Here is a 25,034-nt window from a genome sequence, read left to right as displayed (position 1 = left end):
GAGACTTTAGATATAAAAAACGGTTTGAAACATAAACAGCCGCGTTCCCATGTTGCAACATTCTCCAGATAACGGCCTTATCGCCGGCTCTAGGAGGCGTTCACGGGAGGATTACAGCATTCCTGTAAATAACGGAGACAGTTTGGGAATGGAGGTGGGGTGGGGGGGGGTGACAATGAGGAGCGGTACCTTTGGACGTTTCCAGCCATTCCTGTTTGACGCTGTAGCGGACCTGAGCTTTAGGCTGGCTCTCGGGGAGGTGGCACTCGATGACGGCCGTGTTGCCTTCGTCGACTTCGATCTCCTGCTGGGTCTCGGGCTCGAAGTCCCGCAGCTCTGCAAGAGGCACACAGAACCAAGAAGAACGGTGACAAGGCTGCTCGACGGCTTCCTTTCAGCAGCTTATTGCAACCAAGTAAATGTCACCGAGCTGCACATGTACACAGTCAGTCGTCAGCGTTAGCAGGAAAAACCACAACATTCTGAGCACTAAGGGCCCCGTCTCTACGCAGAGTGTCTGTCACAGCAGCCTCCCTCGGCTGTGTTGCAACCACATTGTTTCTCTTCTTTCCCACTGTGTGATCCAGTTAAACCCTACTGGAATTTCATAAAAATCGCTCCGTTTTTTTTTTCCCTCCCTTGTAATCAAAATAGTTTCACCCAAAAGCCAAAAAAAAAAAAAAGGGGGTGGGGGGGGGGGGGGGCTCAGCAACATTCGAGGAGGTCTCATCAATCCCGTTCGACATCAGATCGGGACTGGAACTGATTGGGAGTCTGTGGGAAACGTGGGAGCGGGATTACTGGAGCCATGTGCCGCGACCGTGTTCCTGCAGACACAGAGTCTGCAAGGCCTAGATCCTCATCCGACCCCCTGACCCCCCCCCCCCCCCCCCCCTAAACCCCCGCCCGAGTGGCCCAGAGGGCTGAGCGGGACAGGTCAGAGGTGAGAGCGTAGAGTTACAGAGGCAGATATCCAGATTGGGTTTGAGAGGAAGCGGCGAAGCTCTGCTCTTAAGATGCCGGAACAAATCATAACCCCAGAAAGCTAAAGCAGAGGGAAGGAGAAAGAAAAAAAAAAGGAGGGGGGGGGGGGGCAAAGGAGAAGCTTAAAGTGGGAGGGAGAGCAGGAGAAATCCGTCAAGAAGGAGTTCAAGAGTGAAATGAAAGATAAATAAAACTTCTTGTGGAGCGTAATTAAACGTCTACCAGTCTCTGTTGATTTATTCTTAACAAACACAGGCTCTCCGTTCTTTCCAGAGGTGCTATAACGGGCATGTTTTTCTTGGACATTTTGGCAAGAGAAGAAGAAGAAAAAAAAAAAAAGCTGAAACAAAATACAAAAAAAAACGAAACAAAAGACAAAACAAAAACGAGCAGCTGATCAGAATTATGCATGGCTCTGACTCAACAAATCTTAATCAGGGTTACGACGATCCATCATGATGTCGTAAAATCCCTGGCAGAGTGGCTGACTGATCTGCCATCCGTGCTGGAGCTGAACAACCCCCCCCCCCCCACCCCCCCTCCCTCCGCCTGCATCTGGAGGCGCTTTAATGGGAGAAACGGAGGGAGGCATATCAGGGCGCACGCAGCGGCTCCATCTCAGACTCTGTCGCCGCTGATTCTGAAAGATGAGAATCCAAGCCGGGGCATGCAAAGCTCTGGTGGTGTGTGTGTGTGTGTGTGTGTGTGTGTGTGTGTGTGTGGCGCTCCATTTGCTAAATCAATCAGGTGCTGTTTTTACAGCCTTCATATCTACCCATCCTACCATCCCTCCTCTTTCTCCAGAATTCCCCCCATTTACACCCTTTAACCCTCCGCTCAACTCCCCTGTCCCACATTCTTCACAGAAACAACCCCTCCTGAATACCTCTCAGGTGTGTGTGTGTGTGTGTGTGTGTGTGTGTGTGTGTGAGCATCCTGCAGGCACAGAGGATTGATTGTATGCATAAAGTGAAGCAGACCTCCCACACCAGGGCAGCTTGGCAGGGCCCATGAAAAATATTTCAAGAAGAGACAATGTATTCATCATCTTTATGCGCAGCAGCAGGAGGCCTTGTCTGTGTTTTCGCCTCCTGAATTCGAACATGTTTGTGCAACGTGTTGTGCAGATATACGGCGGGGTTGATTGTCAGCGCAGGAATTCGACTGAGCAGCTTTTAAAGTTGTGCCAAAAAGAAAGAGGAAAGAAAAAAAGGGGGGGGCTGCAGATCTGGATAGTTCAGAGGGTCTGGAATCGACCTACACTGATCGCAAAAAACATGTGTGTACGGCTAAGAGGGCTCTGGAGGAGAGGAAAGGAAAGCACGTACAGGCTCCCCACGGAGTGATTCCTTAGGCGATCCGGGGGTGGCCGAGGAAAACCATTATTAAATTAGAGACGTTCCTTTTAAAAAGAGGCCAGCTCCACATCTGGTTATTCCAGCACGATTTCTACACATTCAAATGCTGAAGACGGCGTACAGCGCCTTGCAAAAGTAATAATGCCCCTTTAACTTTTTTTTGGAGAGGTTTAAAAGTAGGGTTAGGTTATAAAACATTACTCTCAGTTTAGGTGAATGGCCATTTTGAGATGGCGGATCGAACAGTTTTTTTTGTTTTTTTTTTCTCCTGACAGGCCATGCAAGGAGGGCATTAATGACAGGAGCAGCCAAGAAGCCCATGGTAACTGTGGAGGAGCTGCAGAGATCCAAAGCTCAGCTGGGAGAAGCTGTCGACAGGACAGCTTTTAGTCAAGCGCTCTACAAATCTGGCCTTTTTGGAGGACATAAGAGGAAAGCAGTTGTTGAAGAAAGAGGCAAGACCTCACAAGCCATAAAGGATAGGAAACAAACACAGAAGAAGTCGAACTGATCAAATAAGAATAAAATCAAACTTTTTTTGGCCTGCAGTGCGTAACAAACGCCTGAAGTTACAACGCTCATGGTAAAAGATTGGAGGTGGCAGCGTCACGCTGTGGGGATGCTTTACTTCAGCAGGGATAGGGAGACCTGATCAAAGTCGATAGGTTGTGGGATTGAGCTCAATACAGTAGAAAAGCTGTTATTGCAAAAGACTTGGAGCTTGGGAGAACCATTACAGATGCGATGAAATCTGACTGAGCTTAAACTGTTTTGCAAAAAGAAACGGACACATTGTTCAGACTCTGGATGTGCAAAGCTGGTAGAGCCATACCCCCAAAGGATCTGCAGCTGTAACTGAGGCAAAAGGTGGTGCTGCAAAGGACCGACTGGGAGGGGGTTGATAATAGCTGCATGCCACAAGTTTCACATTTTGATTTCCGAAACGATTGAAATCCAGGTATTGTTTGTGCTACGCTTCATAATTATGCCCCATTTTTCTTTTCTTTCCGCCACATAGACTCCCAGTAAGACACAATGAGGTTTGTTTTGGTAAGGCAACCAGACGTGAAAGCACTTTGCACTGAAGATGCTCTGCAGGAAAGAGCCGCACACGGACGAGGAACGGGGGAGGCTAAAGGCTAATGAGAGCGAGGAAGAGGAGGGAAAGTGACACATAGAGTGAAAAATGTGCAGAGAGAGAGAGAGAGACGGGTGAGAGTGTGACATCTCCTGTCAGGATCTTGTCCTGACTGGCCTGAAACACCCCTAGCTTCCCAAGCTGAGGCAACTTCAAACATCCATCACATCTGTGCATGTAAAACAATACTGTTAACAGCAGCCCTGCCCAAACCCATATCCTTCATCAACCTCCCATCCTACCTTCACACGCAAACACACACACACACACACACAAACACACACACACACACAAACACACACACACACACACACTTATCTCCCTCTAGCCCTCTTTCTGATGATGGGGCCGTAATTTCTGACCAGGCCTGCTGTCGGGGCCCCGTGGAGAGGAATGCGGAGATGTGGGGAGCAAAAAAAAAAAAGGAGCCGGTGAAGGTGGAGGGGGCCCCCACGGTGAGCACTGGTCCCTTCTCTCCCCCCCCCCTGCTCAGACTGGCCCCCAGCCCCAGGGTCCCCTCCATTCCTAAAGCTCATGTTTCACACTTTCAGGCACTAACTCAGTCCCACGATGCATATCGAATACAAGAGTGCAGACTTGGTGCAGCCAAGCACTAAAAAGCATGAGGAATCATTTATTTGAACTATTAGATCAATTCGATGCAGCGGGAGAGGAGAGCAGCTGTTCTGTCCAAGTATTTCTCCTCATCAGTTGTTCAGCGTAAGAATAAAAGACTGACCACTGGAAAAGTACAGAGTTTATAGTGTTGTATTGATAAAGATTTTCGGCAAACAAATACCACCTCCTCACTGTTTCTGTTCTACTTGAGGAAAAAAAAAAATCAACTGAAGGGAGTCTTTTGGATACTCTGACAAACCATAAAGAGGCCCGTGTGTTTGTGTTTATTTTTGCACGGTTTCGTGTGGGCGGCTACTCACTGGCAGCGGTGACGTTAGCGGGCACGCTCGCCAGAGCTCCAGCGCCGGTGCTGGCCACACACTGGTATCGGCCCACAGTCCGGTTGGTCAAAGCGGGGATGAGCAGGCTGCCCGGCCCCAGCGTCAGGCCCAGGTCGCCGTCGGACAGCTGCTCGCCGTTCAGACGCCAGCTGAGCTCGGCCGAGGCGGGTCGGGCTCTGCAGCGCAACATGACGCTGCCTCCCAGCTTCTGCACCACGGACACAGGCTCCTCGGTGAACACTGGCACCTCGTCTGGAGAGAAGATACAAAGCGTTGCCATGAGGTTTTAAAACGTTTGCAAAAAAAAGAGTTAATTTTACCAAACATATTAGAACATTTCTCATAAAAAACACATGGGTTGACTAGACACAAGATTCCCAAACATTTTCCTGTTATTTTCCCAGCCCATTATTAGCACTTTTTTTGTATAAATGCAAAAAGAGCACAGGGAACGTACAAAACTGTGGATAGGCTTCACATATGCAAAAGACTTGAAGGAAGAAAAGGATGAGCGGGAAATGGATGGATGGATGGATGGATGGATGGATGGATGGATGGATGGATGGATGGATGGATGATGAGGATTTATGGATTGACAAGATGGACAAACCAAGACTATGGACCACATATACAGACTGATGGATCAGATAGACGAATGGTTTGGTCGTAGCACCAGTTCTCCAGCTCTACACTGCAAAAAGGGAACCAAAGTCAAATTTTCTTGAAATTAGTGTATTTCTGCTTGATTTGAGCAGCTAAATGGGACCATTTGCCAGTTGAATGAGCATTTTACCCCCAAAATAAGATAATTAGATATCCCCCACTTGGGAAAAGATGGTGGAGATGAATTGTTCTTATTTTAAGTGCAAAACTCTTATACCATTGGCAAATAGTCTTAGCTACCTGCTCAAATCAAGGAAAAAATACACTAATTGTAAGACATTTTTACCTACTTTTAGTTCCCTTTTTGCAGTGTATACACTTGGATTATGATCTCACTGAATATATTGTAACAGCATTTATTCTTCAGAAAAATTACATGGAATGCCATTTTTAATGCATAGCTCAGTGTTACTGAGCTATGCAGCGAGCTCAGTAACACTAAGATAATAATGAAAAGGTAAAAACAGGCTTATTACAAAATAATCCTAAAGTGGTAACGACAAAGCGAAGTCCATGAAGCGTCCGCTTTAGAAACAGCCTAAGGCGCCTGAGACAGTTTACTTACCTAAACTTTGAAAAAGAGCAGCAAAAAAAAAAAAAAAAAAAAAAATGCGATTCATAAATTAGTTTCATTAATGTTGTAACCTACTAAAACGACACATTAATAACAAATAATTCAATCAACTTACTTCACCGATTCAGCTGAATAACAAGGAACTGATTCCAGCCCTTTACACAAAGCTTCTTTTGATTTTCAGTTTGCCCATGGTGGCTATCCGAGCCCCGTCCAAATTGCCTCTTTATTCAAATCTATTTCAAACAAACTCCTGCTGCCAGACATATAAAACAGTTCCCTCCCTGTGTCGAAGCCAGAAAACTTTTCTTCTTGGCCCAAGAGTCATCCTGCACCAGGTGTTTAGAAAGACTAAGCGTACAGGGCACTTGGAGAGGGAGGTTATATGGACTGCTATACCGTATGAAGAGGCCAGAAAGCGTTAATGCTGAATTCCTATTTAGAATAATGAAACTAAAGAATAATAAAAGAACGATAAAATGAAGATTACTCTAATAAACTGGAGACAATGGAGTTGAAATGACATATGTAAGGGATTAACAATCTTGTGATCATTTACAGCATATTCAGTGAACATTGCTGTAAAGGTGATGTATTGATGCAGTTTAATAAGTGAATTATATAGATTCATTACAGACAGATTAATGAAAGCTGTAAGTGTTTATTCCTGTTAAATTAAATCCAGAATTTCCATTAGCATACACAATAACCGAGTACTGTACCCAAGCATAATAATGGAAAGTTGAGCAGAAGGAAAAAGTGTGGTAGGAATAACGTAAAGAAGCAACAAGGATAGCCTCAAATCTGTGGACTGCCTAGCACATCATTTAAACTTTTGATTGGAATTGATCAAATTACGGAAATAAATTAACTTTCAGGCGATATTCCGATTATTATTTATTTTTTTTAAACACTTATACTCACAAGTGGTTGAAGCGCCGCCCTGCAGGCAGCACAGCAGTACTGCACCCAGAGCACAAAACACTGGAGCCTTTCTCTTTTTCATCCAAGGTGTCCAGTCTTGCTTTCCAGACATCTTCCATGCACTATGCCCTGCAAAACACAACGGATCATGATTAGGAGGTTGATTTACATACTTAGTGCATTGAAAACAAACAGCAGAAGCACTGGCTCGAACGAAAACACCAACACCCACACCCAAAAAAAGCACATGATTCATTTTGGGAACTGTACAAGATTCGCCTAAAAAAAAAAAAAAAAAAAGGCAGCCCTGGATTCATACATGCACGCCTCTGTCAGCTCAGATCTATGTTGTATACGCACAGACAAAAACAGGCAGCCATTAACACAACCCAGGTGAGGCGGCTGCACTCGGCAGCACCCTCGGCAGCCAAAACTCTAGACACAAATACGGCCATTCTTTTCTCTCAGACCCCCCCCATTTCTCCGCCTGCACCCGCACTCCAGGCTGCACTCATCAAAGGGGCGCCCTCATTCAGCGGGCCGTAACTTGAGCCCTCTGCCTTCCCGCTCAGGTGTAACCGATACAGGTAGAGGGGCTTAGAAGGAGGAAGGAGGGAGGGAAGAGGAGAAGGAGCAAGCACATAGCCTGCATTCAGGAGCTGGGACAAAGAACAACTAATGAGAGGCAGGACAGGAGAGGGGGGGGGGGGGGGGTGTATATCCCAAGCAGTGACGACTGGGTTGAAGGTAGAGGAGAGCTCTTTTATACCCTAGAACAGACTTTACCGGGGGGAGCAATAGCCAGTACACGAACAGTTAATGCAGAGAGGACAGCTTTTCTCTCCCTTGTCTTTGCAGCCAAGTTTCCCGAATTCTTTCCTGTCAGGTTAAACTAACAACTTCCCGTCAGGATGAGGAGGGTGGTCCTGCAAAAGTGAACCTCTCTCTCCCCCCCCCCGTTACTCTTACAAACACACAGTGGATGCCACTTAACATGCTCAACTGTCCTGTGACAGTGGAAGCAGAACGCAACTTTCAAATTTATCACATAGCAGGAAGAACAACTATAATGGAGCTCACTCGCACACAAATACGGATTTAATTTAATTTAATACGGGCTTCTGGTGGGGGGCGAAGCAGGAGAAAGAGTTAGTGGAAACTCTTACAGCGCACCTTCATCTAATGGGAGCAGTAAAAAAAAAAAAAAAAAGTTTTGCTGCCAGGCACATTTATTGAAAATGAGCAGAGGAGGAGGAGGCTAATGGAAAAACAGCTCCTAATGTCTGCAACTGCTAAACCAGACCACACATTGCTCTGCAGAAACGTAACTGCCTACTATGAATGTGTAAACAACTTTAGATGAATTCTGATGTTAAAAGCAACACTGAGCCACTGGCATGAAAACGAAATGTAGGCTGCTGCAACTTACTGTAACTTTCAGCAGCTTTTTTTTATTGCATTGGAATAAAGAGTGGGTTTTTTTCTTGTCACTTTTAATGTAGCATCAAGAATTTGTGCACAACTAATTAGCCAGTAGAAATAGATCCCTACCCAAGACCCTTTGGGGTTTTTAAAAAAAAAAAAGGGGAAAAAGCACTTGAACGTCTGTTTATTTCTGAAAATCAATCACGGTGGACTTGCGTGCTGCCGAGTCCAAAGTGCAGAAATGGGAGGCAAAAACTCCTGAAAGGAGCAATTAATAGACAGGCTTTTGCACGAAGTAGATCCTGTGAGTCAGACTTCGACTAGCAGGCCACATGCTTTCAGTTTGAGTACATTTTAGCACGGCTTTTTGTCTTCTGAGGCAACTTATGGTGTGTTCGTTTTGGAATTGCTTGCACAAAGAAACTGCTATGGCATGCCGTTGCAAATGTTTAAGGCAATAACACTCTTCATAGTACCGATCCCGTTTCAGTTAGCTAAAGTCTTTTTATGCACAAAAAACAAAATGTGTTATTAGCGTGCATGGCTAATGACAGTTAGCCTGTCTGTTGCAAAAATAAGCCATATATCACTTGTTTTATCAGTTGATATGATAAATCATTCAGACACAACATACTTCCAGTTACATAACAATAAACACTTAGCTAAAGGGATTTATGGACAAAACACAGCAACATCATTATTAGCTTGTATTGCTTATAAGAGCTACCATGGGCAGTTAGCATTGAAACCATTTCAGACACACAAATAAAGAGTTTATTAATAGTTCTGTCAGTTAATATAAGTATTAAATCATTAACATTTACATGTTACAACTGTTCTGTCTGATAATATTTCATCAAATCATTAACACATATTGACAATTCTCCATCAGCAAGCAGACTTCTGTACAAAACGACTAGCTTGTACTGCTACTCACTGCTAGCTTGGTCAGTTAGCATTAGAGCTGTCATTTTTACAAACTTTATGAGCACTTGGTCAATTCATGTCAAATCCTTGGCCAATACTGCCAATATTAGCTTTAGCTGTGAATAATGACTAACCTGGAAGAACAACAGTTTTATTTTATTTTAAATTTAGCTCTTTATTTTTAAATAAAAACGGCATTTACTGTCAAATGGCTTGACAATGACAGGTCTTTTTCAATCTTGAAGTTTTTCTCAAATTATAAATTTCAGACTTAGGTACACCGTTCCTCGTGACCTGAAAAACTATACTTTGCATTCTGTAAACTCTAGATATAAAGCCACACATATTTGTCCCCTCTTATTCGCTCACTCGTCCACAGTGAGGCCCATCAGTAGCGGGTTTGCTCTGTAAACAAACAGCAAACTGCTTGGATCCAGGAGGCAGTGGAGCTGAAGGCCTGTGGCTTCTGTGGCTGTTTGCAGTATGGACACAACTCAGGACAGCTGGCTGTGAATGTGTATCGAGCACCTGTCGCAGCTGCGAGAGTCAATAACTGTAAACCACAGTGAACCGCCGGCCAAGTGGACACACAACGGGTTATGCTGCCCGGCTGTGAAATCTCTTACCTGTCCGGTTTGTTACAAAAAAAATGTCACGAAGACGACACTGACATTAAGGTAGAGACAGAGATAACGCTTTGTTGCATCAGTGGTATAAGCAAACCCCTCATGTGTTATCAGTCCCTAAAAGGCAGCCCTGTTCCCCTGAGCCTGTCTGCCTGATTCATTAGTCAGCTGGGTCCTCTGTTTGCTTTGCATCAAGATGAAAAGTGTGCCTGACATCTATGTCCAACTTTTTCCACCCATCCCTCCCAGTGAGGTCACAGACAGAGGCAGAAGAGCCTCCTACGCAGCGATGTGACTGATAAAACACAGAGCATCCAGCCGGGACAGTTCCACTAAATTAGCGGCCTGGCTTGTGTTTGTATACTGCCACTGTTTTGTTTTAGTCTCAACACAGGGAAGACCGCGCTGCATGGCAAACCTCTAAAAACACAACCTAGTATCACGTGGATGAAACATTTTTAACTTTCCCAATTAGCCAGGGATGGACTGGTTACCTGTATCAAGGTCTATCAAGGTTTTAAGAAGTTGCGGTTTTAGAACCTCTACAATGCTACTTTTTTTTAAAAAACCATTCCTAAGGTTTAATAACCTTGCCTGCAAGATGAATTATCGCTGTATTTGTGCGTCTGCAAAAGTAAGAGCTGCTGAGCCCACAGCCAAACCGACATAAAACATGGCAGCGCAGGAGGACACGTGCGTAGCTACTGTTATCACATCTGTTTTGTAAGAATCCACGATTTATCCTTTGATAGTAGAACAGCAATAAGTACCTTGACTAGCTTGCCTTCTTGTGGTTTCACATAATGCCTGCTGCTTACGTTTTAATTTGATACTGCGATTGGCTAAAACCAACCCTTGGTAGGCGGGCACTAGGTCTCACTTCGCCCAATCAGCTCAGAGTTCTGCTGAAATTCCCTCCTCTCCCCAACCAGATTAAAATGGATCAGTCCCAGGCTGATGATGTGCAGGACTAGAGTGCTACACATTATCAATATGGCTGACCAGGTTAAAGTTTAAACTTATTTAATGAGATGTCAGAGAGAAAAAAGGGTAAAAGCTTTCCTCCTGTCCCTGTCTGCCATTTAACTGACCAAAAGCAGGCGGCTACACTTTCTCCTTTCCAAATTCAACCGTTGGGAAATTTTCAGCCCAAGAAAAACACAGAGTCATAGTGTGCGGGAAAAAAAAAGGAGCACCACTTATCGTTCTTATTAAGGTAACATTGTTTTAAAACTAACCAGCCGCCTGGAAAGGAGGATATTCACAAGACACCTCAAAAACTGACAAAACCGGCTAATAACTAAAACAGGCAAGTCCTGACCTCGAACCCCCCCAAGGAAAAGGGAACAACAGACTTCAGGAAAATGCTGCACACTTTGAACCAAGAGGAGGGGGGAGAGGATGCAGATGGCCGGAGATCACTTGCACAGCAGAATTTACCTCAGGAGCTACCAGACAATGATCTTTTACAACTACAGTTGTTAAACTAAAAGAGGCACGTCTGACTGCAGTCTAGCTATCTGAGCAGATAGCCCAACTAATCCTTAAGCTAATATCAGCTTAATATACTCCAAGTAGAACAGGGATAATATTCTGTGCTGACAACTTATACAAAATGTGCATTTTTTGACTTAGAAATTTAAGTTAATTCTTTGAAAAGTGTGGTTTGACTCAAGGTAACCACACCTTGAGACCCAAGACTACAATGTTGTTTTGGAAGATAAGATTTGTGCTTTGGTTTGGCCCCCACTAGTAGTAACTGTAACACCTCCGGGTCCAACAAATCTACATTAATACTAAATGAAGACACTAGGAGAGCGGATCTATTCAACTTAATAGATCTGGCGGTGACAGCGATGTATGGCAGCCTCGTCTATGTGCCCCAGGGCAGCTGTGGCTACTAGGCTAGCTCACCACCATCAGGGTGTGAATGGGTGAATGACCGATTGTAGTCGCTTTGGGGTTGTCGGAACTAGTTAAAGCTCTGTACAAGCCATTTACCATTTCTTACAAAACTCATTTAGTAAATTCTAGACTATGCTCTATCCAAACTCTATCCTGAAGTTTAATTCTTCTTGTGAAGACCGCTGCTTTGCTTGTGCTTCGAAAACCATGTCAGCAATCTCAGACTGGGCAGGGTACAAAGGCTTTACTAACAAACAAACTAAACAAAAAAAAGCATCTCAACACCAGCATTTATTCGTGTCTGTGTTCGACATCAAACTTGTGAGATATAACTTAGTGAGAGTATGTCCCAGAGAGACATACCCCGAAAAAGGAGGATCAACTAGGAGACAACAAGACGCAGCATTTTATGGTGTGTGTGTGTGCAGGCATGCATCATGAGCATAGCTATGCCAGCGCCTTTTATGATGATGTGCGAGAGAGTCACTTGACAGAAGTTCATTGTGAGCGTGCTAAGTAAAGACACCGAGGGACCCCGTTCTCTCGGGCCACTGCCGGTCCCATTGTCGCCGTGCCTCCGTGGATAAATTCATTTTGACAACCCTGCTAATTGGATAAAACCAGACTGGAGCCTCCTCCCTGAGCTCTCACATTCCATCTGCTTTCTGGCATGGAGAAGACACGCAGGGAGGGAGGGAGGGAAGGAGGTAGGGAGGGAGGTGGCGAAGAGCTCGCAGGGCAGTAACTCCCGAAGAGTTGAGCTGTTGAATATTTATCACCTCTCCAATTTGCCCCCCCCCTCTTCAGTTTTACGTCTTTTTACACTCCATGCCCCCCCATTTCACTCTGGAGGTTCTCCAAACACCACAAAGCTCACCCCCTCCTCCTCCTCCTTTAGATAAACACATGCGGTGTCAAGTGTGAGGAGTGCCGGGGGTTCAACTGCCCCGCTCGAGCCCTAACTCCACAATGCGGAGCCGCATAGCCGCCATGCGGGAGGCCGGTTGCCCCTGGCGACGCTAACAGGCAGAACGCACCTTAATAGAGTGGAGAGTCATTGTAAAGCAGTGAGCCGGTGCACGGACAAAGACCCCGCAGACCCCTGGAGAAAAGGGAGACGCTGCTCTGAAGGGCCCGGGGAAGAGCTGATGGGCCCTGCTCAATGACCAAAGAGGGGGGGGGGGGGGGGGGGGGGGGATCTGTGGCAGAGAAGTTTGAGAGTGGAGAGTTTGTGGAGGCAGAGGGGGGAAGAGCATTATCGATTGATGTGAGATGGTTAAAAGGGGGTCTATGAAAGCGGCAGTAGTGGGGGCGGTGACCGGGGAAGCCGAACAGCGACTCAAATTAATATAGAGGACGTGGACTGGCAGGCGAGCGGGAGGAGAGAGCAGGGCCTCGTCAATGAGAGGGAGTGTTTGTGAGAGTGTCCCAACATATTTTCCCCTCGCTCTGTCAATCTGGTCGCTGGCCTCTCGGTCCTCGCCTGGGATTTGTGCCGAGTGGCGCGCGATGAGACGAGTGCTGAGGTAGCTTAACAAATCAGCACCCCCCAGCCCGGTTTAGCATCACCCACAGGAGACACAACACACAACACAAAAGAAAACCAAGAAGGCTTTTTCGATTTAAAAACACCCATGAGTTGGCCATCATAACTTTATAATTTTGTCATACCAAACATCTAATCAGATAACAAAACATCTTGCAACTATGAACAATCCTAACTGTGGAATGATTGCCTTGATCTGTCCTGCAGTCCAATTAAAAATGTCATAGTTCATTTGTCAAATGATCATTGTCTGGTATTATGAACAATAATTCCTAACTGTGCTAGCAGTCAGAAACTTCCCCTTGAGTATTGTGGTAGTAGTCCTACAATGCCAGTGTATTGTGTAGAAGTTAACTCCTTTAAAACCCTTTTTCTTTTTAACTCCCTCAGCCTCTTTGTAGATTTAGACGAGGACTGTCCGTTAAGCTCACTGTTAGAGAACAGTGAGCGTTTTTTTTTACCTTCATAACACTGACTTTGTGTGGTGGTGGGATACACCTGGGTGCTCATCCTGCCTCGTTTCCCACAGTTCACTAGTTTTAAACGTCTTAAATCTGAGTAAATCTGGGGTGAATAATGGTTTTATTGTTGCCAGTTCCAAAATTATGAAAATTTAGACTTCTATTCCTTACTTAAATGGAATGTTCTCTCATCTTTACCATCTTGAAGAGTGGCTAAGAGAATTAGACATCTTTTTCAAGTAATATTCATGCCTCAGGTAAAATGTGAATTACCGATTACTATTTCGGACAAAACCTCAAAATCTTACCTGCTGTGTTTTAACTGTTAGCAACTCTGCCAATAATTGTGACAGCACAGGTGACACATAGTGCCCTTATAAAAAAAAAAGTACATGAAAAATGTTAGCTTTACTCTATATAAATTGCGCTGACTGTTGTTAAAGCTCTTAACCTTTTCCTTTCTTAATAGAAGTGTTGCAGCAGCTTAAACACTACAAATAAATGAGACGAAGCCAAACTTAAATACACAGTAATTAGGAAAGGAAGTTTGATAGAGACTAATAAGGAGACATCATAAAGGCTGGCTTTTTGAACTATGTAACCTGACTGGGATGAAATAAGAAATATCAAGATTGAAAGGTGATATTATTATATAGCATCACCTTACCGTTTGTTTTATTAATAAACTTTTGTTGACACTAGAGAACAAGCTTGTTCACTTAAGATAATGTTAGCCTTTTAATTAGCTGTGGTAATCCAAGTTAAACATTTACACTTTGAGCAAATAATTTGCCATAAAGTCCAGATAGATGTTTGAATAGATTTTATAATCAACATTTTATGGTATTATTTCACAATAATAGGGGACTGTGTCTGTTTTTTTTTTTAATTTTTATTTTTTTTTTACCTTTTTATCTGTTAATTTTTTATGCAGAATTACACCTGAAATTTAAGATTTCTATAATTTTAACCCACAAGCTACAATGACACTATTCCAGGTTCCAGCTCATTCTTTACACCCCCTGGTAGCCTTAGCATTAGACATTATTTAATTTAAACCCTTTTTGGGTTAAATACTTAACTCAGTAGGGTTGGTCAAACCCACAACCCAACCTTTGTTGTGATAGATCAACCCAGCTCTGGCGTTTAGCTTTTAGAGTTAATGTGGCCCTAATGCCTCTGAAGGTTGTGAAAATAACAATGCATGCATGGGCTGCCTGTGCCAGCTGGACGGACATTTGAACTGGAAAATATTTAGGCCAATACAGAGAAAACTTGCAGCTGATTAGTGATTGCCATGTCAAAGACCACGCTTAATAAAATTCAGGTAGAGCCTTATGGATAATTGCGTATTTCCTTCTAATGGATTCAAAACTTTTACCTGTGTCAAAGAACCTGGCTGATACTGAAACAGAAATGGGTGCAGGTGAGGAAAACCTTAATCAGTGTATCCCTGGTAAACCAAACTGTAGCCATTGATGAGGTGCATTTCTGGCAAAAAGCTGGTAATTACGCTTACTTCTATATCAGCTCACTGCATTACTATAACATACCGGTACATATCTCTGTTTTATTAACCTCAACTTGCGGAAGACAAATGATTCAACAATTCTTTCACAAACCATCTGCTTTTCTTCGGAGTCAAAATGCTGTTGGGTTCTCTTGTGTCTGTGAATAATGGAGGCGGATATTCCCAGCTCTTGTTTTCTATTTTACAAAAGCAAAAAACAAATCAGGGAACAAACCTTTAAAATAAATAAAATAAATAATCCATTCCCAGTTATCATCCAACTTCCCTGGAGCTCTCCCTGGGAAGAAGAGAAGTCTAGGAGTCTAATTTGGCAAGACAATCCTGCTCAACAGGTGGAGAGGGGTCCAGTCCAAACCCACCCCCGTTCTCATGCCATAAAATTACACATCAAAAGCATCCCTAATGAGGCTGAGAATGCCCCCCCCCCCCCATTTCTTGAAAACTCTCTCTCTCTTAAAAAAAAAAAAAACACACATTTTACGCCTATGCTTCACAAAGTATTAACAAGCTGTTTGCCCGTCCAAGCGCTCCTTTACTCCCACCCCTGCAACCAATCCGGCACTAACGAGCTACAGAGCGTCTCGGGGATTAAGGGACGGGGATCTGGACGGAACTGCGCTGTAGAGGAAGGCGGCGTTCTAATCAATTAGGCACAGCGCCATTTGCATAATTTAGATAACGAGGCAGAATTAACCGTGCAGAGCTAATTACGATGCCGCTCTGTGAGCACATCCACCCACATTCCTAGGCTTAGATAGCGATGCCAATATGCCCACAGGGGCCATGGGAACAGGACGGCATCGTCACGGCCACCCAGACCTGAGAGGAGGTGAAGACGAGAAGGAGGACAGGACTAGGGAAGTATAAAGGAGAGGGGGGGGGAAGGCAACGACGAAGGAAGCGATAGCCGGAATGACCGTTTTTCCACCATCTAGGAGAAAAGATTTACATGAGGGATTTTACACCACGTGTTGCACAATCACACACTTACAGGGAGGAGTTACAAATATATAAGCTGTGCATCAAAACATATCTTCCATTAAGCAAACTGGTTGCATCTCATTGGGCAGCAGATGCTTCTTTTTGAAGCATCAAGTCTTCTTATGAAATGGATCCTAGCTGGAGTCCAGCGGGTCTATTCCGTCTCACAGGACTTCAGTTCAACACGTCCCGTCCGATCGGTCGCCATGTGCTGCATGGGCAGTCACCCAGAGCGACAACAAGGAGGGGGGCCACACAACATGCCATCTGTCAGATGGGTCTTCAACAAGGTTTCTGTGGCTTTTTGTTTTTGTATATGAAGTCCATGGAGACTCAACTGTATACCGCATGTGTGGGACTGCAGCACATTTTACCCCAGCCCCAGAGGTTAGATGATTTAGATGTTAAATCCATGTCCACGGCACCAACTTAGGAGTGTAAACTGAAAAGACACACCCCTGACGAGTGTTGTGCTTTAAACTGAACTTCAGTCCTGAACGGCATAATTTTAAACACTCTTTACAAAACAGATTTACAGAGTTACAAAACATTTATTTTTTTCCTCTGAATATCCTAGGAAATCAGACAGACAATCTGAATCAGACAAGAATAAAAGAGTGAAACATATAAGGAGACAAAACTGGACCAAAACGTTTTAGCACCCACCACGGATTCATTAAAAGGCAGTTTTTTGATATCTGTAACAAATGGCAAAAAAAAATAAAAATTGGTTTCTTAGTTTTGCCAAAACTATTGCTAAAGACTAGTGACGCGCTCACGAACCCACAACCCAGTATCTCCTCATCCCGGTATCTGGATGCGTCGCTGCACCCCTGAGAGTTGCATATTTCATTCAACCACAGCCATTCTGTGACACATGAGCAAGCAGTCGCACCATTACATGGTAAAAGTATACTCACAGAGGCACATAAACATGCAGACCTGAGGAAGTTTTTCCAACACCAAATGTCAACAGGCGAATACACAGGCTACCACTTATCCCCAAGCCAGAGAGATAAAATACTGCACGCCAATGCGGACCCTCATAGCTGCATATACTGTACACGCAGCCTGCTCCCTGTGTGTTCCTGCATCATCGGGAGGGAGGGAGGGCTTTGGATGGGTTAAAGGGGCCCCCAAACTCTTTTGGCAGCTCATGCATCAGAGTGAATGGAACCAATTATAAATCAAGAGCAATTTCTCCCCATTATTCAGCAGGAACCCAGAGGAGGAGGGGGGGAGCGAGAGTTTGCCTGGCCCTAAAACTCTCAGTGGGAGACGAGGGAGAGAAGAGAAAAGCAGAGAGAGTGAAAAATTACATGAAAAACAGATATAGAGGTGGGGGGGGGGAGCAACAGATATAAGGAAGGATAGAAGGAGCAGGAAATGGAAGAGAAAGCTGTGAGGAGGCTGTGGGGCGTCCTCCGTGTCCGACATGGTGCAGCTGAGCTTGGCTGTTGGTTTTGAAGTGGGAGCTGTTGGGTCTGAAACGGTTTACTAGAGAGAACAAACAGCTGGAGAAGGCTGCTTTGCAAAAAAAAAAAAAAAAAAAAAAAAAGCCTTCAGTGTCAGGGGCCGAGTTTGGGACGTGTTGCAGATCCACCACTTGTCCCATCACTCAAAGCCGCCCGCAGATGTCCACAGTCCTTCTCCAACATCAGAAACTAAAACTTTAACCGACGCGCAGCATTTTACAAGCAGACGGAGCCGCTCTGTCGATGGAAAATTCCAGCTCTGATAACCTCAGGGGCCCAATAAGTAAGTGATCTGGTGCCCAGTGATTTATTCTGTTGGATCATGTCTTCTCCTGCCAGTCTGACATTCTTCAATGATGAGCTTTCTCACAACACAATGAGTCTGATTACTGGTTTAAGGACCTGAACACGAACAAAATTCCCCTCTTAACGTCTTTTTGGTGCTTTTTTTATTGTTTCTGGAGAAGGCAAAACAATGTGCTGTTAATATTCCTGGAGGACCGCTTGCAGTCTGACAGGCAAACCTACTAAAACAAGACAACTTTCCCCAAATGTGCGCAATTGCGAGGCTTAAAGCGTGTGAGTGCAAACCTCGAGCCTGTGTGCAAATGATCTATTAGAGCGTCTGGGTTGCTTTTGGCTCGTAACAGCGCCCCCCTAATCTTTGTCCAAATATCTGCTTTGCACACACACTGAATTATTTGTCCACACACACAGACAGCCTTCTTAGTGGAGTCTGGAGTTGATCAATGATCTAACGATGCAGACACAGCACTTGGAAACTGTGTGTTTGCCTGTTTGGGTGTAGACAGAGCAAAGACTACGGCTGGAATGGCTTCATTATCCAATCAGGAGCGCCTTAAGTTTTGCTTTAGGTAGTGGGACCAATCAAGTTTGCCGGCTTTAAAGGTTTTGGATAATCCCCTCTATGATGTTAATTCACGTGCGACTGAAAGATGCAACAACCAATCAGATTTAATAGCCGATTTCCAAGCACGATTTCGTAAAGGTCTCTGAAGTGCCGATACCGATTTGAGTTGATTCTGGTTGTTCTGTCATAGCCAGAAGTAACAGCTCTCTTAGTTTCACAGGAAATGTACAAATACAGTGAAATCTTAAAAGGTTAAGAGGGAAGGGTATGTCCCCTCGCAAAAAAAGAAATCCAGAAAGAACTGTAGCGAATCTCATTTCCTCCTTTTCAAAATCATCTTTTTTGGCACATCTCAAAATTTACAACTGCACCACATCACAGGATACGGCATTTCCTCTTTCGATAAATAAAAGCTGTGCCCAACTTAGCATTTGAGGGGAAATGCTCTAATATGCTATTATCTGTCAGATTGTTGCATCATTCATGAATTATTGCAAATAAACATTGTGTGATTCTTTTCAATCACATCTGATCTCAAATTGAATTGCTGGTATTAAAAACCTTTTGTTAGCCGTGACCTGAATTATATGACTGTGTAGTTATGAAACATTTTGATACTAGTATTATATTAACATTCAACATTAAATTAATAAAGTAATGGTCGTTAAAGCGGCTGTAAGGACCAAACCCCCTTTTTAAAAAAACAGCCCTTGTGAAGAACCAAAAATCGTTTATATTCGGGAAAGGGGAGACGTCACACTGTGTGTCTGAGAGAGATCAGTCAATGTTACACAGCCTTGCAGTTAAACAGGACCTTCTTGTCCTTTTAAAACAAAGACAACATTGTTATAGATCCCGTTTTAAACCATCTTCAGCATCTCATACGAGCAAGATTAGCAATCGATGGCATTATTAACCAATCACCATCATTTTATGTGTGTGTTCGCCGTAAAGCTGGTAATCCTTACCTTAACTGTAACATTTTCACAATACATTCCAATTACAGTAAATGTTTCAAACAGATCCAACTTTTAGGAAATTTCACAAACAAGTTCCTAATCCAGCTTTATCTACTCAGACTTTACATTTAAACTGGTTTAGCATATAATATAAGCAATTGGTATGATTAGCATGCTTACCACAGTTCCCCAAACAAATTGTGTATTACCCGAGTAGTTAGTAGACCCTAACCTACACTTAATCCTACACTTGTGAATAACCTCAAGTTATATACAAAATAAAATCACACAAGAAATGCAAAGAAAATGAGGCGTAGCCCTGAAAAAGCCAATTTTACTGATGGCTGGTCCTCATCGGTGATCGGCCAGTCCACAACAGAAATCTTGACCTTTTTTGGATTAATACTATGTATTTGATACCATACACGGCTCATCAATAAAACAACATTCATCAGTGTGGAAGTGTTCACTGATGGCAAGAAGTCTCAATTAGTAATTTTCAGTATCAGTGAAGTCTTCCAAAAGGAAATCAAAAGAAGCTCAAACTGTGTAAAAAGCTTTTAGAAAGGAAACTATTTTGCACAAAAGATTGCCGGCAGTTCATTTAGGCTGCTACTTTTAAAACAGGGGGTGAGATTATATCAGGTAACACGGAGCTGAACATTTTACAGCAAGGTCACGATGAAGAGTCCTTCTCCATCTGTGCTACAATGTGTTGAATACCAAATGCCAGAAGCCTTTCATCTCACCGTTGAACAAGCTGTGATTCTTAACCTCATTTCCAGACATAATCCTCATTCTTCCATCTTAGATAATCAGTTTGACTACAGTATATTAAATTAAAAACCTCTCAAACTCTGCTCAAACTTTCTCCTTCACAATCCCCTCCTTTTTCCACATCACATTCCTCCAGCTCCTCCCCTGTGGCCCTGGCTGGCAGCTAGGATCAAGAGAAGAGAGGTATGCAGGCCCCGGGGAAGGGGGCCGTGGACTCCCGGCCACCTGCCAGTCCAGGTGTCCCTCTTGGGTTATCCGATGTCTGACTGGACACAGGAACTCTCGCTTGGGGGGCCCCCGACCCCCCCAATCTGTCAGCGCCACAGAAACTAATGCACCGCATGTCAACAGGCCAATAATGTGATCAGCGGAGGATGAAGCAGCCTTATTTGGTGATGGTTGCGTTCATAAAAAAAAAAAAAATGAAGTCAGAAAGGGGGGAAGAAAAAAAAAAAACAGGTTCTTAAGTTATTTTCTCTTCCCACTCAAAGTCTTGAGGTTTCCTTTTAATGCTCTAATCTAAAAACAACCACACAGGTGAGGGCGGGCGGATCAAAATGACAAGTGATGCATTCCAACGCAAAGATGTGGCCTTGATTGGACGACTAACACGTGCACACATGTGCAACAAAAGGCCTCCAGATTCTGTCTGCAGGCTGTTATGACTGCATAAGCATACCCGCTGTCAGAAAGATGAAAGTACGCCCTCAGGAAGAACTTTTCCCCCCTAAAAAACTCTTTTGTCAATTAAAGCCAATGTTACACCCACTAGGAATAACAACGCCGCTTTCCGGCACCAGAGTCCGAATTTCAGCGTGCCAAACATGAGATCCAAGCGCTAGCAGCAGACCCTCTGGTCCCGCCGGCTGTTCATCAGGAAAAATAATCTTAAAACACAAACTTTATAGACTTTGCTTTACTTACAGATGTGGAAGCAAGCCAGACAAGTTAAATCCACTTGTTTCTTCAGTGAGTCAAAGCGTGTTACTCCACTCAAAAAGACTTGTGATGCATGTGAAAACTCTGATCCTTAAATTCGGATGAAAACTACCTCGAGAATTATAATAAAATGGGGGAAAACTCGCCGCTCTGTCATCACTCAAGGTCAATGAATGATTTAGCAGCAAATTAAGAAAAAAAGATATGAAATAACCTTCAATTCATCAATCTTTCCAAATGCTTCTGCTCATATTTATTCCTGAACCTAACGTTGGGTTTCAATGTTGGGTTCCTATCGCCATTAATTCAAGATGAGGCAAAGGCCAGTTATTGGTATCAAGGTAAAACAGGGTTTCTGGCAGGTTTCAGGTTTTATAGCATCAAAACTGCTCAAACTTTAGGACTTTTCAGTGCAAAACGACATCATACCCCAATCTGTTGCTGAACACTGCCGGTCAGCTGGCTTAAAGAAGGTATCCTACCCGTTTCCGGCAATCACAAAAAAGAAAAACGTGGTGAAAAATGATGGGTTGTGGCTCGCCACCCAGGACACCATCCTCTGGGGGTCACACACACACACACTCAGTCGTAAAAATTAAGTTCTAGCTGTTTTGCGCTCAAATAGTTTTCATTACTTATCCAGTTAATTGGGACATCCTAAACATCCATCAGCGTGTGTCTCAGTAGCCCTCTTCTGAAGCTCTTAATAACTTTGATCAAACATGATATGGAATATTTGATTTGTATCGTATGCTTTTAGTATTTCCCAAGAATCCTTACAGCAACACCACAACATAATAATTAATCAAGGGGTTTATTCACTGTGCAATTTATCTGCAAACTCTGCTTTATGCTTTAAGTGGGTACAGAAAGGTCTCAATTGTTCTACAGAACATATATAAAATAAAGCGTCATCCCTGTCAAAGATTGATTTGATAAAAATCTTGAAAACAAATTGTTGGGATTCCACCAATTTTTTCTGACAAATAACGTTTTACACAAAATATCTTTGAGAAAAAGTATAAAATGGCTTCTTTCCAAAGGGCCAGATAGATTTTGTCACCATTTAAATTCCATTTTGTGGGAACAGGGATCTAAATGGCTCTCAGGATTAAAAATATTGCCGACTTCTAAAAAAGCCTAACTAATTACTCAGCCAAAAGATGCTTACTCTAAATACAGCAGGTAGAGCATTTAATAAATGTTACTTTTGTATCCAAAAAAAGTAAAAACTATGATACCATAACATTGTTATTAAGGTCATCTCACACGCGTACATGAGTATCTCGGACCAGCCCCCCTTGCCTATTTAGATCCACTTCAGCCAAGTTTTAAAACCACTTCTAAAGAGTGAGATTCCTACAATCCAGACCGGACTGGATGTTACGAACCTCTGGGTTAAAAGCTCACTACAACTTTCCTTTTCGTGACAGCCATCAGCCACTGCTCGAGTAAAAACAGAGGGGAAAAATGACCAGATTCTTTAAGTTTGATAACATGATTAGGTCAGAAAAGGTTGAACAAAAGCAGCATTTGATCCTTGGATTGGGGACATAAGCATAAACATATGACAGCATTGCTCGGTTTGAACCTCCGGGAAAAGAAAGGCCTATTTTTTGCTGACTTGGTCACCATTAACAAGCCACATGTTACTTTAGTAGAAAAGAAAAACTTCACATCATCATAATAAATCTACTTTTATAGTGGCTGGGAGGGAGTGTAATGGCGCTGGGGTTGATTAGGAGCTTGTGGCGCTCCGTCTACTTCATCAAAAAAGCCGAAGTAGTGTGAGAAAACAGGCAGATAATCGGGCTGGAATCATTTAGCTCCAGCTTTGATCCGCCCGCCTGTCAAAGATGATCAGCAAAAACAACAAGAAACCCCGACGACCGAACAACAAGGCTCCCTTCTTTCGGCTGAGACCAATTAATTCGCTTATAGGCCGGGCGCCTAATTGGGGGAGGCCAGGCCATTCGTTTCGACTTTTAATCCAAGTGACACCGATTCAGCGGGAACAATCGGGCCCTCTTGTACGATGCCATGTCCGTCACTGAATTACAGAGGTCCCCCTCCATGTAAAGAGGCGGCGGAGGCTAAATGTAATCCAAAAAAAAAAAAAAAAGATCACAAAACGACACCTGGGGTAGGAAACTTGAGCCCCTGCGGCTGATCCAGCGGGCCTTCTCCACCTCCTGCTCTTCCTAGGCCAACGCTCATTAGCAGCTTGGAGGACTGACAAAGATTTTTTTTTTTTCTCATTAAAATCAGACCTGGAAGAGACGATGATACCAGGACAGACTCTCCTGACAAGCAGCTACATTCCAGTGAGGCAGCTCCTGCAGCTGCCAGTTTATTAGAAGCTTTTTAAACGGGGCTCATTCTGACACGGGGGCTTTTGGGAGTGAGGCGAATGCACTCAGGTGGGGCCTGTTCTGGTATGTGGGCAGCAACACCGACCGCATCCAACTGATAATGAGTCCAAACTGCTGAAAACACCCTGGTTTTAGGCACGCTAATGCAATCATTTCTAAAAGATATGCAAGATTTCCATGTGCATTAAAAAAGGCTTCCTGCACATCCGTCATGTCAACCTATTTGGTACCGTCCTCTAGGTGCTATTTTAGTCCCTTTTTTTAAGCTATAAATACAATAGTTCATCCTGGAATAATGGGGGGGAAACTTCTAAAATGGTTGGGATTTAAACATGGAAGCTCAAAAAAGCAGTTGAAAAAGGGAGGACACATGAATAGCTCATATAAAAACAGAGGGATGCATAACAAGACACATGGATGGATGGATGGACAAATAAACAGGCAGGTAGAAAGGGACAGCGAGAACAGTTTGGAAATTAACACGTTTTCCTCCCTTTTCACTGCTTATCCGGTACTATGAAAAAAAAAAACAGCTCAATCGGAAAACATTCTGATCTTTTATAGACTTCTTGGGACCCAGACCATTTCCTGCGCTTTCTATTGCACTGGAGCTCAGCGGCCCGTCACTCTGCTCTCCTTTTGGGGGTAAATGTGGCTCAGCTCCCATCATGTTTTCCCCCCCGCCTTTACCCTTACCCTATGGGAACCACCATAGGCTGCGGCCTGCAAGACCCGCATACATCTCACTATTCCCAATGCGTATTAAAAAAGGGCCACTACAGTCTGCAACGTGTCGCGTCGGGATCATATATAGTTCTCCTTTATGCTGTAAAACACATGGCGGCAGGCAGGAAGTTTTTTGTTTTTTTTGTTGAGGAAAAGTTTGGATAACACAAGCGCAAAGGCTTATCCGTCCAATCATCAACAAGCTAAGTCCGACAAACACCGCGTTAATTCCGCTCATAATAAGCATCGGACACCGAGGAACGCGTCGCGCACGGGGATCCAAAACGCGGACAGCGCTAATAATAAGGACAGTTTTTTTTGGGGGGACAACTTTACGCGATCTCGCCGGAGCAAAACAAAACACAACGCGGCTACCGAAGCGGCCACTTTGCGATCTAGAAAGTTGTGGGGGTGAAAAAAAAAAAAAAAAACACACACACACACACACACAAACAAAAAGTCTCTTGTTTGGATAACAGACGCAGCAAAGGTGGTGGGTTTATCGGTAATTTTGGGTGTAGATGTTCCCAGGCGGCGTAGCGCCACAGCAGCACGGAGCGCAGGGAGGCACAAACTCACCAGATCTAGCTGTAACTTTGCGCTTCTCTCGGTCCTTCTCCTCCGAGCTGTGGTTCTCCTTTAAAAATAAAAAGAAAAGAAAAATAGACACTTTTGGCTTTTTCCTTCTTCTTCTTCTTCTTTCCCTTTCTGAGGCGTCGCTGCTTTAGTAATTTACTGCGATGCCACCGACATTTTCTTCCTTCGGCTCCCCAAGTTCTCACATTGAAAGGCCGTTTTTGGATGACTGAGCTCTCAAACAATTCCTCCCTTTTGGAACGCCTTTTCGGGTCCTCCCACTTCCCAAGCCAGGAGGAGGGATCTGAACAATGGGGACTGGCTCCCAAAAAAAAAA

General features: G+C 43.9%; 1 protein-coding gene across 2 annotated transcripts in view; it reads right to left on the bottom strand.

Moving 5' to 3' along the window:
- boc (BOC cell adhesion associated, oncogene regulated) overlaps positions 1 to 24,942 on the bottom strand; it is a 36,209-nt gene extending 11,267 nt beyond the window's left edge. The window contains exons 1-4 of one of the 2 annotated variants that reach the window (XM_036124888.1): positions 24,701 to 24,942; positions 6,601 to 6,729; positions 4,419 to 4,691; positions 190 to 336 (exon numbers count right to left, since the gene is read on the bottom strand). In XM_036124888.1, coding sequence (XP_035980781.1) covers positions 190 to 336; positions 4,419 to 4,691; positions 6,601 to 6,712 — 532 coding nt within the window. In that variant the 5' untranslated portion in view covers positions 6,713 to 6,729; positions 24,701 to 24,942. Of the gene's footprint in view, positions 1 to 189; positions 337 to 4,418; positions 4,692 to 6,600; positions 6,730 to 16,922; positions 17,025 to 24,700 lie in introns of those variants that run through there. The other variant, XM_036124887.1, reaches the window with a different exon arrangement.
- Positions 24,943 to 25,034: the final 92 nt, after the last annotated feature.

The sequence above is a fragment of the Fundulus heteroclitus genome, chromosome 21, assembly GCF_011125445.2.
Source record: "Fundulus heteroclitus isolate FHET01 chromosome 21, MU-UCD_Fhet_4.1, whole genome shotgun sequence".
Classification (NCBI taxonomy): Eukaryota; Metazoa; Chordata; class Actinopteri; order Cyprinodontiformes; family Fundulidae; genus Fundulus; species Fundulus heteroclitus.
Note: the sequence above shows the minus strand (reverse complement) of the source record. Positions and strands in the feature narration are given on the sequence as shown.